The sequence below is a fragment of the Neodiprion lecontei genome, chromosome 6 (assembly GCF_021901455.1).
Source record: "Neodiprion lecontei isolate iyNeoLeco1 chromosome 6, iyNeoLeco1.1, whole genome shotgun sequence".
Lineage (NCBI taxonomy): Eukaryota > Metazoa > Arthropoda > Insecta > Hymenoptera > Diprionidae > Neodiprion > Neodiprion lecontei.
This window is the reverse complement of record NC_060265.1, coordinates 20,073,211-20,091,519: the sequence shown is the minus strand read 5'-3', so window position 1 is coordinate 20,091,519 and position 18,309 is coordinate 20,073,211. Positions and strand designations below refer to the sequence as shown.

The following is an 18,309-nucleotide window of genomic DNA, read 5'->3' as shown; positions in this document are numbered from 1 at the left end:
AAAGCCCGGTGTTTAAAAAACGAAACGTTTTCACCTGGATTACAGTACCGAACCACCTTCGCACACTTATCTCGGTTTGACTGCGACGTATCGCGAGATGGTAACAAACGAAACTATTTCTTTTTAGTTTTTTCCCTGTTTCTATGTGCCGGCGTCAAATTTAGAATTGCTTACTCAGTGATCATCGTATAGTACATAGTACGGGCTAGATTTCTAATTCCATGTACCATATAACACTTCGTGGTGTGCGCTTAGTGTGGGTTTCTGTTTGTGTAGCTCGTATGCTGATGAGTCAGGAGCACGCTCTTCACGCTCCAGTTTCAATATTTTGCACGCCCACAATTTCGCACGCCTGTAGTATAGAATTCCGTTTGAAAAGGAAATATCTTCAACGTGTAACGGCCAATTACTGCGCCTCGTTCCGAAAATTGAAGACAAACTAAAATCAACTCTTTAATATATAATATGTACATATTTTTAATTTTATTTATTTTTTTTTTCTACTATTTAATTCGATCCAGAATTCAGACATCGTCGTTTTACCGAAGAGACAATATGGTTGTATTTATATTTGGTAAGCGTTGATAGATCACCGAAAACAATTCGGTGCAAGTTACAATAATCGCAAAGATGAAAGAAAAATCAGTTTCTCTGTACGAAATGATGATCGATAAAATAAAAAAAGTCTCACACGTTAATTTCGTTATCCGCAGATGAAACCTAAATCGTTACGCACGAATGCCGAAAATAGTAATTCTATAAGTTTGACGAAGCAGCAAACTCGTTAGTCAGAAACGGGAAACGGAAGCTATGACGGAAAATATCGGGAGGAGGAGAGAATCCGAAGGCTACTGTTTCGCCGTTGCCGTCTGAAAACGTAACTCTATAACTTTGGAATATTAGGGATTTTGGCAGAGGGAAGGGGAAAAACATGATGGAAACGTGTGCTCGTCAAACAGTCGCGCCTCCGAGGTAAACCAATTGTGGTGCCAACGTCACGAGGGACAAACAAGGGACTTGCACGTCAACTTACGTCTGTCCCGTAGACGTCTATAAATAGAACCAGACGTTGCGCGATCTGTGAAAATTTTCAAATGGACAGGTTACGCCGCCTTATCCGCACGCCTGTACAGCCGTAAACTTTTTTTTGCAATATCAGCCTGATAAAAGTGGCAATTCGGACGATCTGGGGTGGGGGGATTTTGGCAATCCGCCACATCACTTCAGCTATTTTCAAGCAAATAATTGAAACATAAGACGGTCAGCGATCCGAATAATTGTTTAATTCGGCTGACCTTAATGGAACGAACTAAGAACTTCCCGCTTCGAACGACGTTGACTTACTTTAAATGACCTAAAATTAAATCGATTCATAGACAAGAAGAGCACCGTCGATCGGCACGAAAATAATCGAAATCGGCACATTTTTTCTCGAGATATCGTTGGGCTAAAAATTGGAGAATGGGTTAAAAGTAACGCTTCTACCGCTTGTACTTCGATGTTTGTACGTACAGTTTAGATACAAAAGGTCGCAGAGTCAAGTATCCCCCGATTATTTTCAATTCGAGGTGAGTTCACGGATCGCACATCGGTCACTTTTCAATACTTGCTTGTCTCTCGTCATCGTCTAAAGTGATTTTGGTTTTCGGAACGAGCAGAAAACAGGGCGAGGACTCGAAACCCGATACGACCACCTGCCCTCTTCGTACGTGACCTCGCTTCTCGACTCAGTCATCACCCCTCACCCTCCGTACATCCAAGCTCTTGGGTTTCATCCTCCTAGGTTACCACATTCAAGGTCAAGTATACGTTGGATTACAGGTACCCGAAGGACGGGCGATAGTGGGCGTTTGCTTACGTATGAGATAAAATTTGATGAAAAATTTATCCGTTACGTACACGCACCGCAAACAATATTTTCACCTTACCGTTAGTCGTTGATTGTATAGTGGAATTTTCTTAAATGACAAGTCCTGCACCTCAACGTACAGCCGTATAATGTAATCTTTGTTTACCGAGCTAATTATTGCAGGTTATTTATGCTCACCGACGTACGAGCAAATATTTTCTATCTCCGATTCATGACTGTTTCATTTACTTCTCCGTACGACATTAATCATCGAGCTAATGTGGATGACTATACGTATTACATAGCTACGTCGTTATCTGAACCGTACGATCGCTCTGGACGCTGATAATAGAGCGTATTTTTGTAAATTAAATTAAATTAAATTAAATTAAATTAAATTAAATTAGACACGAGCTATACTCAAATTACGCATCGTCCTATAATGGATTAAACTGACGTTTCCTTATTCTCGATACGTTCTTTCCAAGCAATGAATCGAAGAACGCTGACTTTTGTACCCGCGTAAAAATATATTTGCGGAGCGTTTTCATACAAATCGAGTTCGCCAGCACTCACGATGTATTTGCAAGATCTAACATCTCCTGGCTAATCGGTAAGTGCGAATCAACGGCGCCCCCTTTCCATTGTATGCAGGTTCGGTTCAACTTTGTTCCGGCGAAAGAGTCTAGCGAACTATAAAAAAGGAAAGTGGTAAAAAAAAAACCTCCGACAATTTTGAAAAATGAAATAAAAAATGACGGGCAAGACTGCAGCTTGACGCGCTACGCGGGTAAACAACGGAAGTCATTATTCCCAACAAATTACGTAAGTCGAGAGTTTGTACGAGGCAGTCTCTCTGCGAGCATAGAGAAACACGACGGTGTCTCATACCGGTGGTTGTTGATCCGTAGACTGGAACAACGCTATGGCGCCTCTTTTTCGACGTGATATGCCGTACGGATTATGTGCCTCCAATGAGAAAAAATTAAGTAAAACAGGGTATCGTTAAAGAGTTTCCGGTAACAGCTAGAAAACTAATTTTCATTTTCTACCTAGAAGTGTATTTTTCGATTGTGGTAAAAAATGAAAATAGTTAAGGACCGAGCGGTAACCGGAACTAAAAATTCCTCTCGGTGTCGCTATTAATTCGTGATTCCTTGTCAACGTGGGAGTTTAAGCGGCGCCGTGACCGGCTTCCGGATACTTTATTATACATTGCCAGACAAGAAGGAGAATAATTTGGCGAGACTCTCTATTCTTTGCGTCTCTTCTTTTCCCCTCGGAAGGTTTCCAGCTTCAAAGACTCTCAATTTGCTTGTATAATATCAAATCCTGTCAGCTAGTTACAGAAACGCCTCATGATCAGCGTTTGCAGCTGTTCTTTTCCAGTTTCTAAATTGCATGTGCACATTGCCATCGGATACATTGCGTAGAATTTTTCCCAAGGTATTCAGAGAGTCTGGAAATGATGATAAACTCGTATAACCGAGAGTACACCAAAACGAATTACCGATCGGAGTTTCGTTCGCAGTTTCGCCGATTTCACTATTCGTTGCAGAAATAGCATAATTTTTGAGATTTTTCAATTCTTCAGAAAAAAATAAATAAAATTGTTTACTGTACAAGTCAAACAGTGTCAATGTTATATGTGTGGACGCTGCAAAATATAATGAATATTTATATATTTGTCCTCTTTCAGTACGCTGAAGAGTTTTTGCGAGTCACTCGACTTTTTCATCGTTTAACCGAGGGCCATTCAAGTATTAGCTAACGCTAAATCAGGGGTAGACCATTCAGAGAAACGTTATCAAATGTTATCCCATAGCAGTAGGCATTCCATGCAAGCGTTAGCCAACAAAGTAAATTCAAGGTGCTTGCTCAAGGCCAACACGCCGCCAGCTTTAGAATAATAAAAAATTCTCTTTAAAAGGAAGTATTAATAATACATGAATTGCTCAATAACAATATCCTAGCAAATATAATATTTGTTGCATGCATTTGAGAAGAAAGACAATATACAGTGTATTTAATACTCGTTGAATAAAGACGTTACGTTTTATCGAACATGGTGATGCGTATTAGTAATTTATAACAATTAATATTTAAAAAAGTAGGAAGAAACTGATCAGGATGTGACTATAAATGGTATTTTTGACATAAACTTTTCAAAAAGCGTTGGCTAACGTTAAAAAACAGTAGTGGGCAAAACAAGTGAACGTTGCCAATCGTTATTTCTAGAAGTGGGATGCAAAACTTTGCCAAAAAATACGTTAGGTAATACTCGAATGGCCCCCTAGCACTACCGATGAGTCAAATTTACAAACGAGACAAGGTGTGCTAAACTCTTGGGATCAATTTGAGAGTTAGTATGATTCGAAAAAATGTTTACAAAGGAATGCAATCGCCATGTAACGTACTAATAGACTCTACACTTGTAACGTTAACCCTTTGAGTCATAGTGGTTAGTATTTTTACCACCTATTTTATGCACATTTTTTGTAAGTTTTCATTACTCGACAGTAATTATTGCGATATAATGTATGTTATTATTGTTAGAAACAAATCGATTGAAAAATATCGTGAAAATCGAAGGAATAATTCGGTTCAAAGAAAGTAACCCCTCTACACGTATACGTGTTTTACATAAAACATAACTTTTTGGGGTCGCTGATTACTCATCTGAAATAAGATTTCGAAATTTCGGTATGACAAATCCAATCAGCAACACCGAAAACCCCTGCATAGAGTTTTTCGACCGGATTCTGTAAAATTTCAAATCTTCTTCCGCCATGTTGAATTATCGAAACCTGATTACAGATTCGTGATCAGCTAAGCCAGGAAAGCACAAAATACCATCTTGTTACAAAAGTTGACTCCGCAGAATAACGCGTGACCGAAAGGGTTAATTGGAAGGTATCGACTCGGCGATACGGGGATTATTATGCGTCGGACGAACTACAGGCTAGTTACGTTCAGCCTCTTCCGTCCTTAATTCGTTCCATTTTCTCTTCGACCCGGCAATATTTTCCCCGGCGTTTATTACTTATCGATTTCCACTTAATCGAATCGTCCGACCTTTGGTGCTTACGCCTTTGCCCGGATGGTCCTCCCCGCACGCAAACTCACACACGTACAAGGTGTCGCGCGTATTCGAAAAACCGGAAGTCCGCACCACGTCCTGCGGAATATTCTGCAGGTGCAAACTACTCGCACGGTGGAGCTGCAGGTGTAATTTTCACGCGAAACCCAGCTCCGATGACGGACAATGAAATGTTGGGAAACGTCGTTTCTGCATGTCGGTATATTTGCCTGATGTTTCCTCGCTCAAATTTACCGTTTGGTAAATAACAAGGCTAACCGTTTTATACACTCATTCTGAATCGAAAACACGTTAATAATTCAGCGCAATCCAGCGTCACGGAATAAAAACTGCTCGCGTGATCGAACTTATTTATCACCTTCTACCGAGAGATATTTTCTCACGCAATTTAGGTGTCGGTAATCTTCTAAATCACACCGAAATCGGTAATACTAAAATAATCTTCGGCATTAGTAATCACGGGCAGTTATGGGATATCGTTTAGAATTACAGAAATCGTACGAAATCTTAGAAATCACGAGTAATCACGTAATATAAGGAAAATTTCTTTGTCGGATTATCTCTCGTAATTGCTTCATAAAATATAAGCAATCACGAAATACGTACGCAATCATCGTGGTGTCAATTTTTTTTCTCCGGTGAAAGACCCCTTGAAAACATAACGGACACAGTTCACGTTTACTCCTCACAGACTGTGTTTTCTTCCCGGCTTATCTCTCGTACACATGCGTGACATACGCGAATCATTCATGAACCCAGCAATTTGTACACGTGTCGTTATAGTGCTGACTTATAAATTTATCATCAACGCGGGTGCCGGTAAACAAGTTCGGTTTTTATACTCCGCTGTATAATAGTAATGATTATCTTGTGTAGTTTTTTTCATAAAAGAAACGAATCGCCTTATCTTATCGAGACACTGTATTTTCATTTTCAAACTAACGTAAGAAGCAGCCGTACCGTGACAATGACGCATCGTCCGATATTATTCCGCATCGCATTTGACTCTATGTCTCGTTTATGGCGAACTGCACGTATTCCAGCAGCGTGAATGCGCAATTTTTTGCAAGCCCGAACGTATCGGAATTCTCCTATTTACAAAGGCTAATTGATGAAGTCTTCTTTATCTCCCTACTCGTATCGCCGATCTCTCTTCGGTCATTGAACGTTCGCTATTTGTTCCATTCGAAGGTTCATATAACATTGCATTGGTGGTATTAGCGAGAACAATTATTCGTCGCATTTTTTTTCTTTTTCCCCGCAATGCTCGAGCTTGTTTTATGTATTGGGGAAGATCGATTAACCCGATCCCCAAGTTTTATCGATCCTTTGTGATTTTTTAATACAATTGTACGATTTGTAGCGTCGGTGTGATTTTTTCGAAAATTTATCATCAATTTGAACACCGGCATTCTGTATAAATTTCAATTCTAAGGTTCTTTTTCTGTCAAAATTATCGTTCGCAAGGAATGGTGTAATATACGCTGGAACTGTCGATTTACTCATCCCAATCGTATGATACGAAATATTTCTATCGAACCCATTAATTGCATCAAATTATCCCAAGTTTGATTAAAGTTAGCGTTAACCAGACTTAGTGTCGATTGATTTGGATTGAAATGTGGTTAACGGTTATTAATTTTCTCCAATATCTCGTAGCTGCAGAAATTATTCATATTGCGCTTGATTGAAGTAAACAATGAAATTCTTACATGTGCTTATTTTACATAATCCTTGTTTACAGCGAATGAAAATTCAATTGTACATAATACATATTACATATTGTAGCTTCGGTATTACTTTTAAACGTAATTTTTATTTAGGCTATGTACAACACATACGTACATTACGTAACTCTTGCTTAAATTTAATTACACATGCTCGTCTTAAACGCGTAGAATCCACCCAATTTTTTAAAATCTTTTTATTCATTTTGTTTTACTTATTTAGTTGGTTTTCTTTTCATTTCTTTTCTCTCTTTTTTTTTTTTTTTATGGTTTCTTTTCTTCGTTTTCTCTTATTTTATCAACTCCTCTGATATGTTACAAGTTTTTTTCTCCTCTCTTTTTATTTATTTATTTTTCTTCTTCTTCATTATTTAGGAACATTTCGCGTGTAATTTCGCGAGGAAGAACGCGCGCGAATCGACGTCAAAGTATTTTCTCTCGCATACTTTTCCTTTTCTATGTGATAAAAAAAAAAAATTCGAAAAATTCGGCATCACGTGTTGAGATCTTTGGTTTTGGTGCAAACAGAATATTACCGTGATACATTTTCGCACGGTTCTAAAGTTGATTTACATATCGATTAGACAGATATTGAAAAATGACACCAATATAGACAGATTTTTTTTCAACTGGACAGACTCGAGGAATTCGGAATCTCGAAATCGCGAGTGTCGAATCACTTTTACTTATTTTTCCTTCTTTTTTTTTTTTTTTTTATTTATTTCGCCTTCGCTTCGGTATCGCCGTATAAGAAAAAGCACAGAAATGAAAATAGTTAACTCGCCTAAGTTTTTATATACATATATATATATATATATATGTATAGGATAGGTTGGTATTTTAGGTATGCTTAGATGTTAAAAGGACATTGAAAAATCGTTATTACATTATACAATCTGTGATTACAGTATGCTTTATATTCTATACTTTATGTACAGTTTCAACGAAAGTGTTTGCGAATCGTTGTTAAGAAACTAACTAAATCTCGTAAGAATCTCGTATTATCATGATACCTTCGATATTACGCAAAAATTTTGTAATAATAATAATAATAATAATAATAATAATAATAATGATTAGAAAACAACGTATTTCACTCATTCTCTCATTCACGCTCGGCACAAACTTTTCATCTCACTCGTCTTCTTCCCGCGTAATTTCCTTCGATTTAATCATATATTAAGTCGATAATCAACCTCAACCCTTTCCATACCGATGAAACATTAAATCGTCGCATCGACTCCATTGCTGCATCACTTTTACACTGAATCATAGTCAACGGAAATCCGCGGATAGTCGAAGAGATCGCTCAATGATTTGAGAACGTCAGGGAATTTTCGTATTTTTTATCAAATTGTTACAACTGAATCACATTCAATGACGCGAACTTGATACTGTAAGCTATCAGTAGAGAGTTAAATTCTGTACAAATTTGTCCATTAAGCCCAATCCGTAGCTCAAACGATTCAAATGTTGGAAAACTTATCCTTAACGATCTTATTGTTACTAGCTAAACCGTCGACTTTACAACAAAAACTGAACGACAAAATTGTGGTTAATTCAATTTTGTTTCACTCAAGAGCAAAGTCTGTAGCTTCAACGATTTACGAGTTATGTCCTTTCACGTAGAAATTCGTCTTTATTAAGCCTTTTTCGTGGCTGAACCATTGACTGTGCAACGAAGCTTGAAATGACACATTTGTAGAAAATTTCTCTCTTTACGAGCTGCGTCCTGAATCACGTCCATATCGTTAAATTAATGCGGCCGATGGTTAATAATTGCGAAAAGAATGTCATCCTTCCCTTGTTACTTAAGTACAAAAAATTCGAATTCCGAGATTGCCCTTTCAAACTTATGTTCAAAAGACACGCTTCTATCGACAATAAGCTTTCCACGTCAGAGCTATGGAAAAGAAACGTTTCTTTCAAATGCAAAACCCTACTAACGATCATCCGAAACTGTTCGCGTACGTCATTTAACAAAAATCAGTACTTCAATGACGGAAATAAGTGCGGTATGGAAAGGGTTGAACATCCCATAGAGCCACCCATTACAGCACGATCAAGTTAAAATTCCTTAGTCCAGCCTCGACTGATTTCAAGTAGAAGGTTATCGAAATTTTCTAAAATCTCGTAAAAGCTCGAACCTTCTCACCAAACGAAGCTTCTCGGTAACCTCAGTCGCAAGGGCGGGAGAAATTATTGCTCGGTAATTTTTTCACGCGTACAGTACAGGTATAAGAACGCAGTGCAAAAACGAAGGCGTACCCAGAGACTCCGGTAATTCGAAACTCGAAGAGTCTAGGTAGGGAGACAGGAGGGTCGGCTTGTTCACGGTGTTCGTACCCGACGTGGACAGCTGTACGACCCACGCTTGATTGCGGTATGGGTAAACGTAAGTAAGCGTGCACCTACCTAGAAGCCATGGAGTTGGTTCTGCGGCGTTGTTTAATGCGGTATGTGGGTATAACCATAACGCGTACCACTGCGGGGTACGAAAAGAATTTATACAGTACCGTCGGCAAGACGTTCTTTAGGGTCGTCGTACTCTACGGGGAAGACGGTTCCGACGTGTGAGAGCTTTCGCACGACGCGTAGGTGCACGGACACACATTTTCCTCTTTTAAAACTTAATTACAATTATTATTTACGATGAACATGTTACGTGTACAATATTTACGCGTTCTTTGAATACTTTGTATGCAATACATATATATATATATATACATACATAAATACGTATATATATGTATTACTTTCTTGGACGTGCAGACTGCCGCATAGGCGCGTCTACGTCTGTATACTCTTAACTCTTAGCAAATGATAGTTTATAATTTGATATCGTTCAATGTATAATGACGCGTGTTATGACGATTTGATAGTTTGATGGTTCGAGTAATAATCTTCGAAAAAATTAATTCATGTATACGTTATTAATATTCTATGGACTAGATTTTTCGACTAGCAAACGAAACGGCAACTCGGTGACAATTTTTATTATCCGACTTGAAGATTTTTTCTTAACCTCTGATTACTCGATCGATCGTTTGGGTTTATCCAATTCGGATCGGGTTCTGGTGCCATGTCAGAATGTACAGGTTGCGTATGGTGCCGAGTTGACGAAAGAAAACAGTGTTATTAATACGTTAATTCCCAAGTGTCTGAAAGATGTGCTTTACTTGAATCTCTAAAATTATGTTTGATATTGCAGCATTGGTGCGGCGAGATTTGGATGGTGGGCCGTATTCATTCTCAGCGCAGAAATACTTTTGTTGTACCACTCGTCTTCCGCTGACATGCCTGTAAACAGAAAAGAAATAATGCGATACAAAATCGTTATAAACAATTCCAGAATTTTCAATCGAACGATAAACCAGCCTGGTAAGTAAGAGTATAATATATACATTTAGTATTGAGTTCTGTTAAAAAGTGGTTCGTATCGCAAACACGTCATTATTGAGCAGCACCGAAATTACTCGTTCGGTGTTAAAAAACGTTTTAGCGTTTCGTATAATACTTGAATGGAAATGACGGATACACTTTACTAGATCAGCTACCGAAATTTCGCTTCGAACTGACCGAGAAGATTCCAATTCCACAGGGAGAAGAAGAGTGATGTTTGAAAACGGGGGTAAACGGTCGTTTTTCCGTCTTTCAGTCGAAGGCTTTCTTGACCTTGGCAACGTCGAGGCGAAGGTGAGAAACTTTTTTATTAGAATCGATCGAGCAGCGATTGAATGAGGCGAGAGTGTATAAGTTCTCCTCGACGGAATGGCGTTAATGCTTTTTTTCCCCTCCCGCTCAAGTTCAATTGGCGGGAATAGGGCAGAAGGGGCGGAGAATGGAATGAAAGAAGCACCTAATAAAAATGGAATGAAAAATTGGCGAAGAAGATAGAGCGCGTCGTTCGTGCAGGTTCGATAAAACAATCGACGATCGCATTAAACCGTTAAATCGTTATATAAGAAGTTTATAACGTCGTAAAGATGGAGGCGGGGCAGAAATGGTAGGCAATTCGCGAATAGTCTTGATTCGATTTAAAAGCGATATTCCATCCCGCGGCGGAAATGATGTAAGACGGCGCTCGAGCGGAAATGGAACGTCTTCGAGCGAACGCGGCCGTCGTCTTGACGGAGCTCAACGGGCCGCGCCATTTCCGGTCCTGTTTTTATCAAATCATTCGATAATGGTGGATCAGCGCTGAGACCTTGAGAACAGCATCGTCTCCTGGTCCCCTGCGGTCTTTTTATCTATACCGTGCGCTAATGACTCTGTTTGCAAAAGTCTACCTCACGCGTCGGTCGAAAATTTCGCGAAATTTCCGCTACGACAGTAACGATCCCCATTGGCACCGCAGCTCTGTAACGACCTTCGTGCTGTAAGGTCTTTCATGCGTTAGATTAGCTCGCTTTTCTTGCATTCCAAGATCACCCACTTTTCATCGTTCACGGAGAAAGCTCCGGGGGTAGTTTTCCTTATTTATTTTTATTATCCGTTTTTCGCTATCGTTGCGGCAGCTGCTCGTTTCGATCATTCGATATTTAAGTCTACGTACCAGCGTGACAAGAATTACCGGATCAGCGAACTTCGCGGTACTTTTCGTACTATTATTATTGTGTAAGGTAGCATGTTTTTTTGTTTTTTTTCTCAATTATTGCCGGAACAAGGACTATACCTAGGCTTCTGCCGTACGAGTAATCCGTCCGAAGTACAAGTTTTGTAGAAAACAGAATTTATCAAAGTATGCAATGATTACTACGGCAGTTGCGTAGATATTCAGATTACCTGTAAAAATTATACCGATTTTCTGTTTTACATCGGAGCAACAAGAAACTAGATATCTATAAAAAAAAAAGTAAGAACTTTTTAAAAACTTTTACAAGGTCAACGGAAACAAATATTTCATTATTTGTTTTTAATTGAAGGCAGACCAATTGTCCAATCGTACCGGTTTCACAGTAACACGATTATTTTCGAAAACTTCCGCGAGAAAAATTGAACGGGTAAACATTTTTCCACGTCATTTGAATGGGAAAGAGTCACGTGGCGTATACATACGGAATATCTCTTAAATTTGAACTGAAAATCCTATACCTTGGGAGAGTTTGTAGTTCGGAAAAGAAAAAATGTCCAGATCTTGTCCGAGAAGAGAAAAAAAAAAATTAACCCAATGAAACAATTCACTGTCATGGACCGCGGTATAGTTTAACGTATCGAAATAATATCTCGCGGTCGGGAACGTTTCGGCCCGTTTAATCCTTCCGTTTTTTCAATTCGCGAGAGATCATCCAAGGTCGAGGTTTGGCGCAAACCGTGACGAGGGGAGACGGTACATCCAACGGTGGGAAAAAAGACGCGGTGCTTTGCCCACCATAAAGGCCACTTACCGCTGGTTCACCTAGCTCCGAGCAAAAGGGTAATTAAATTTTTAGGGTCTCGTAAAAAGTTTTTAGTAGCCTCGTTCCTCGTTCGACTTTGCGAATTTCCCCCCCTGACGCTCTTGTGGTTCCTTCAACGCACCGCCCCGAAACCGTTTTGCGGTTATCCAGTGTGCGACCACCGAAAATTCAGCTCCACTCGCATGCTTTATTGCGATTAACCGGACTTGGGAAAGATTCGGCTCACTGATTCAAACCTAAACTATGTCTATTAGCCGCTTAGCAGAAACGGAGACCAGTTCGATCCACCGTTTTACAGGACTTGCTTCGACGCTAACCGCTGACCTCGTGTTAAATTCTATCTTTGGGTACCTCGCGTAACCGACCATTCCATATCCTTTTCGATACGTATTGGAAAGATCGTTTATCCCTTGACGGGAGTGGCGGACGTCAGACTTACAATTTCGCAACAAGTTTTTCACGAGCATAATAATCCAAGTGTTTGCATGACTTGAGTTACGGATTGAATTGGTCATTTTACACTGAGAGAAATTTTTAGTTCCGACTGTCGCTCAGTCCTTGACTATTTTCATTTTTTACCACAATCGAAAAATATGGTTCCAGGTACAAAATGAAATTTAGTTTTCTACCTGTTACCGGAAAGTCTGGTATCCGTTACTATTTTTTCTCGTTACGATCACTGTTACTATGATTTCTTGTAACTGTTGCGAATATTCAATGCTTGTGCAACGATAAATTGACAGAAGATTGCAATTACCAGAAAAGGATCGACAACAGAGCAAAATGGTAACACGTACCTCGTTTTTCGTAATTCCAACCATATTCAGACAGTTTTTTCAACGATACCTGTTTCACTGAATTTTTCTAGTTACTGTAACAAATGAAATTTTTCTCAGTGTATATCAGACGAAAGCAAACACGAGATGCATGGTAAATACGCGAAACTGCATGTTCCGTTAACATCGCCATATTAGACCCCTGCACATTATCAAGCAAAAAAAAAATATGTTCTCGGTACCCGTTGACGAGTGGACTTTTTTGAAAATAAATTTTATTGCAAGCACGGTAAAAGCCCGATGACTTATCGCTTCGTTCATCTCGCCCGTGAAGTCTCGTTATAGATGCCTGTACCCAAGGCGACGGAGAAGCTGAGAAGTACGGGCGTGTGTTGTAACTTTAACAGAACAGGACGAGCACGAGAGGCGAAAAGGTATGCTCATTTTACGATCCTCCACGCTCGTCAGCCCTCTTGCATGGCTGCAACCCGTCAGAAGAGCGAACAGCTTTTCTCAGAATCATCGTATCTCGGTTCGTTATATTATACGACGCCAGAAATATACTCTGCGGAAATTTATTTACCAAAAGGTTTTCGGACGCTCGCCTGGCGGGTGAACGGTACGTAACGAATCGATCGATTGCCAACTTGCAAGGATCCCTAATTAAATGGATCGCACGATAAAGCCTAACTCTTCTTCCAATTTCACATCCATAACATATCGGTTTTTTTCATTTACTTCCAGTTTATGCACTCGCGAGCATGGGAGGGTGCTCACTAGGGTGTTTCAGAAATAAAAAACATTTTGGATTTCTCATGCTCCTACCCTTCAAAACTTGAGATTTGATAAAATAAAAAAAATATATATCCTCGCGAAGAAGGAGCTGTGCAGCTTAATTCGAAGCCACCGCTCATTGGACGTTTCTAATTATAACAGCCAACTAAACGTTTATGACGAACTTTTTGAAAGGAAAAATTTGAAACCACGAGGATTTTATTTCGATTTAAGGGAAAACAATTTTTGTTTGTAACAATTTATGAAGAATTTTTGGCTGCAAAACTATTGTTTTTTGAATAACATCAATCTAATATATTATTTAGAACAATTTGGTGTGTGAAAAAAAATTCGTTTTTCTTAATTCGAAACACAATCCTCATGGTCTTAAATTTTTCCTTCCAAACAGTTCGTCATAGACGTTAATCAGCTGTTATAATTAGACACGACCAACGAGCGGCAACTTTCACCTAAGCTACAAAACTCCCGCTTCGCGAGTATGTTTTTTCCATCAAAACTCAAGCTTCGAGGGATATGAGCGTGAAAAATCAATTTTTTTTCCCCCCACCCTAGTGCTCACCTATGAATTACCTATGAAAGCATCGACTCACGTTCGACTTATTGCCTGCAGAAAATGAAGTCAACTAATCGTAGACCGATGAAGAGGAGGGCTTATTTGAAGCCAATAGTTGACTTCAGCTCAACGGTAAATCGACTTCGTCGTCTTTCGTCTGTCGCCATTACGGTGGTTTCAGTTAGTCAAATGATGGTCAACGCTTCGACAAGTCTGTTATCCGGGAAGCTTCGCGAGGAGTTTCCGAATTCTCATCGAATTTCACACCTCCGCGCAAGCTGTTTTCTGCCCTGTTCGAAAATCAGGTAAACATTCACACTCACCCATGGCATCCTGTCGCATTCCAGTGACCGCCGACATGTTTGTGGCAGAATGTGACATGGAGAAGGGCTGCGTCATGCTGGGATACGACGTTGTTCCCATCTGTAGAGCAAGCGGATAAACATAGTTAGCTGAAGCAACTTTTCACGAGCTCAACACTCCCGGGGATTTTGCTCCATGTTTTTTTTCTTTTTCTTTCTCTTTTTCAACCATCGGATACGGTTACGACTAGAAAGTTAATGTTTTCGGCCTCGGTATGAATAAGTGTATTTTACGACGCTCGATCTGCCGACATAGTGTACGCAAAAACCGCTTTGGGTCGGGTAGATATGCCGCGAACTGGACAAGTTGACATCTTTATTGCACGGCGGGAGATTTTAAGAGCGTGAATTTTTTAACAATCGTTACCGGGATTAGACGGCGGAAACCGAAGCCGATGTCGCGAAAGCGGGTATTCAATTTTTAATCATTTCTCGATTATTGAAGTTAGTTTTGTCAAGGGATTTTTTTTTTATCGTTTATTCGTTTTGCAATTCCATTTTCGTTGTGTTTTTTTTTTTTTTTTTTTTACCTTGTTCAGTTTGTTGTTTCTAAAGAGAAAGGTAGAAAACGCGAATGGAATATGTAATGATACACGCGCGGAAAGCACGGAAATTCTCCGCGGTCCGGATGCATTTGATACGAGCGAATTATTGGCTCAATTAAATCAGTAGGCATTTACTAATTCGTCCGGCCCAACTAATCACTTCGAATGCAATTTAGCCTCATCGACCCGAAATGGTAGCACGTAGAACTGACCGTCGTGTAGGTATTAATGCAAGCGATGCAGGTGCAAAATATGGAAACACCTTTGCCGTCCGTTTTTTTAACCATTATACTTACGGAAAATTTCGGATACGACGAAAATTGGGAACACCTGTAGAGCGGTTCGTTTGATAGAATGAAATTTGATCCATCCGTGTATATAACTGATGTAAATTATCTGTTAATCTGGTCGCGAATATTTCGATTGGATTTCGATCACATTGGATGGGAAAATTAAAGAAGGGAGAACTGTATTTTACGGCAATTAGTTGATGATTCTTTAATTGAAAATGATCGAAATTAATTCGACTGACGATAAAGGCTCGAGAAAATATCTCAAATGAGTAATCAAGTCGAACATAATTTGATTTAACTGTGTTTGAAACAATCGTTGATTAATGATTATACTAGAAGATAATTGCAAGTTATGTAAATTGAATGAATCGATCGGTTCCTGGGTTTACGTAACGAACGAACGACCCTGTCACGTTAAAATGCCGTTCTTCTTTCCCTCGTTCTTCTCCCAATCGATGCACTATACATTTTACCGAATGACACAAAACTTTTTACGATAGACATTCCGACGGCTGCGGGAGGCAATGAAAATTAATGCGGTTGCGTGCCTTCGGGGCGCAATTGACTCACCTGAGGATAACGATTAATTCCGTTAATGCCGTTGTGCGGATGAGGGTAGGGTTGGTATCCTCTTCCTGCTCCGGGATAAATATTGCGCATCATGGCTCCTTGGCAGGCAGGAATCGGCGCCAAAGCTTTTTGCAGCTGTTTTTCTTGCTTGCGGTATTTCGCTCTTCTGTTCTGGAACCACACCTGGAAGCACGCGCAAGTTTACGAGGGTTAATGGATTTAATTGATCGATCATTAATCCCGGTCACGTCACGCGGCCTGTCCGGCAATCGACTGCACACGGCACAAATTTAAGTTAGGAATTCCGATCGTTCTACGTACGCACATATAGGTATGTAACCTCGCCTTCGACCGACATGCCTTATACATAAACCCGCGTCGCGGTGCGTCAGGTAGTAATTGACCTCGGTTAATCTTGAGGTCAAAGTTACACTGCCCGTTACGTTCGTTGGAAGAGCGGAATACGTAACGCTTGTTTGCAGTCGGTTAAAATCAGGAGACTCGCAATAACAATCGACTGCGAGTGACGAAAGAAGTAATTTTCTTTCTCTGCGAGAGACCTCTGCTCGCATCGTATTTCCCTCGTCAAAATTGGCCGATCGAAGAGCTTCGAAGAAGGGAAAAGAGCGTTGAAATTTACTAGACAAAGCTGTGCGTACGGTGCAGACTCCTCCGCATGGTTAATCAATAAAACATCGCGGCCGCGTTTCTTACCAACGGAGTTGAGAACAGGTTCTGCGCGTATTTAAAACCGTCTGGTTCGAAATTGCTCGGCGCGAAGCGGTAATGCGAACGGGTATAATGGACACGGACTCGGGTACCTACTTACGAGCAGGTATAATCGTGTGTACCTAACATACCAGCCGCGTCTCTACGTGACTCGAGAGTGCAAAGAGCCGAGCGATCTGGACGGTCTGAAAGGGTAGTCGAAACTGGCGAGATCGCGTTTAAGCAGATTTATCCGCGCGGTCTGACTTAAATCTAATAAAAAGGCCCGCGTTCGCGTCAGACGAAAGTCGACCTTCCTCGTTTACTTTTTTTCTTTTTTTTTTTTCGTTTTTATAACCGCCAAAAATTTATCGCGAATCAGGCAATGCGACGTAAGAATTGACCGGTTCTCCGGTTCTCCGTCTCTCCGCGGCCTGTGTCGCCATTTTGCCGTTTTACCAATTCCCGTTTGTATCGAGGAATCATCAAGCCCATCCCCGAGGATCCTTCGACGCCACCGTTCCGTGCAGGGACGCCGACGCGACGCCGAGCGTCGGTTCATTCGCCACCGCCCCCGTCGTCCACCCCCGACCCGAAAGAGAAAGGCCTGCGGCTTTTGCGGGGGTGGCCACGCGGCGCCCGTGACGTCACTGCCGTTCCGTGATTCGCCCTTTATGCGGGCGTGACGTCACTCCCCGGACTCCCATTGGCTCGAGCGTTTTATCGACATTTCCACCGCGCGAACCGAGAGCTCGGGAATATGGCGACCTAGGCTCCCGCATCGCCTTCGCGTCGCGGATTAATCGCCCGCGGATCCTTAAAAAATCCATTTTCCACTCCTGAACCCGTCGAAACACGACGACGTTGTAATTCCCATCGTTCGTTCCTCTTCGCCGCAACTGACACCTAAGGGTCGTGTCGTTCCGCGCCTGCCGGAGGATCGAGCTGTCTGGGCCGATTGCGAGGGTAGCTGATTTTTCACTCGCGTCGCTCGCTGACTTTGTTTTTCCACTTGTCTTGAATTTAAACGACGAAATACACACTGAGAGAAATTTTTAGTTCCGGTTACCGCTCAGTCCTTGACTATTTTCGCACGATCGAAAAATATAGTTCTAGGTAGAAAATGAAAATCAGTTTTCTAGCTGTTACCGGAAACTCTGGTATCCGTTACTATTCTTTCTCATTGCGATCACTGTTCCACCACACTCAGTGTAGGCATTTGCATTTGACAGCCTAGGTTCTCTGCGAAAAGGTATGTAAGTCGCACGATCTCAAATATCGGAGAAGTATCTTTTAAGGGCTTTCGTGTTTCACGGATATCACCGTTCAGAGTTGAGTGTTGCGGCATTTAGCAGATTTGGTAGTTGTAGCGGTATACGCTGTGCGGTAACAGTTAGGTTCGAGTATCGAAGTGAAGTTGAAGCCAATGAAGTCACCGTCGTGAACTCTTTGAACAAACTTTGAAGAATGTTTGAATACCGCAGTTGGAGAAAACGAATAGGATTTCTCTACTCCACGTATAACGATGAGTGATTACGGATGTGCTTTTAGCCAAATTCGATCGCGCGCCGGTTCGGTTAACGATTCGGTCTGCATGCAGGTATCGTACCATAGACAACCGGTTTTACTTCC

General features: G+C 40.8%; 2 protein-coding genes across 2 annotated transcripts in view; one reads left to right on the top strand and one right to left on the bottom strand.

The window, feature by feature from the left end:
• Positions 1–6,670: 6,670 nt before the first annotated feature.
• The window catches only part of LOC107223244 (homeobox protein unc-42), a 37,878-nt gene continuing 26,239 nt past the window's right edge, over positions 6,671–18,309 (bottom strand). Inside the window, exons 5-7 of the mRNA XM_015662864.2 lie at positions 15,970–16,152; positions 14,523–14,622; positions 6,671–9,976 (exon numbers count right to left, since the gene is read on the bottom strand). Of these exons, the coding sequence (XP_015518350.1) occupies positions 9,870–9,976; positions 14,523–14,622; positions 15,970–16,152 (390 nt within the window). The 3' untranslated portion in view covers positions 6,671–9,869. The remainder of the gene's footprint in view (positions 9,977–14,522; positions 14,623–15,969; positions 16,153–18,309) is intronic.
• LOC107223243 (multiple coagulation factor deficiency protein 2 homolog) overlaps positions 9,931–18,309 on the top strand; it is a 36,189-nt gene continuing 27,810 nt past the window's right edge. The window contains exons 1-2 of the mRNA XM_046743497.1: positions 9,931–10,057; positions 10,278–10,372. Of these exons, the coding sequence (XP_046599453.1) occupies positions 9,973–10,057; positions 10,278–10,372 (180 nt within the window). The 5' untranslated portion in view covers positions 9,931–9,972. The remainder of the gene's footprint in view (positions 10,058–10,277; positions 10,373–18,309) is intronic.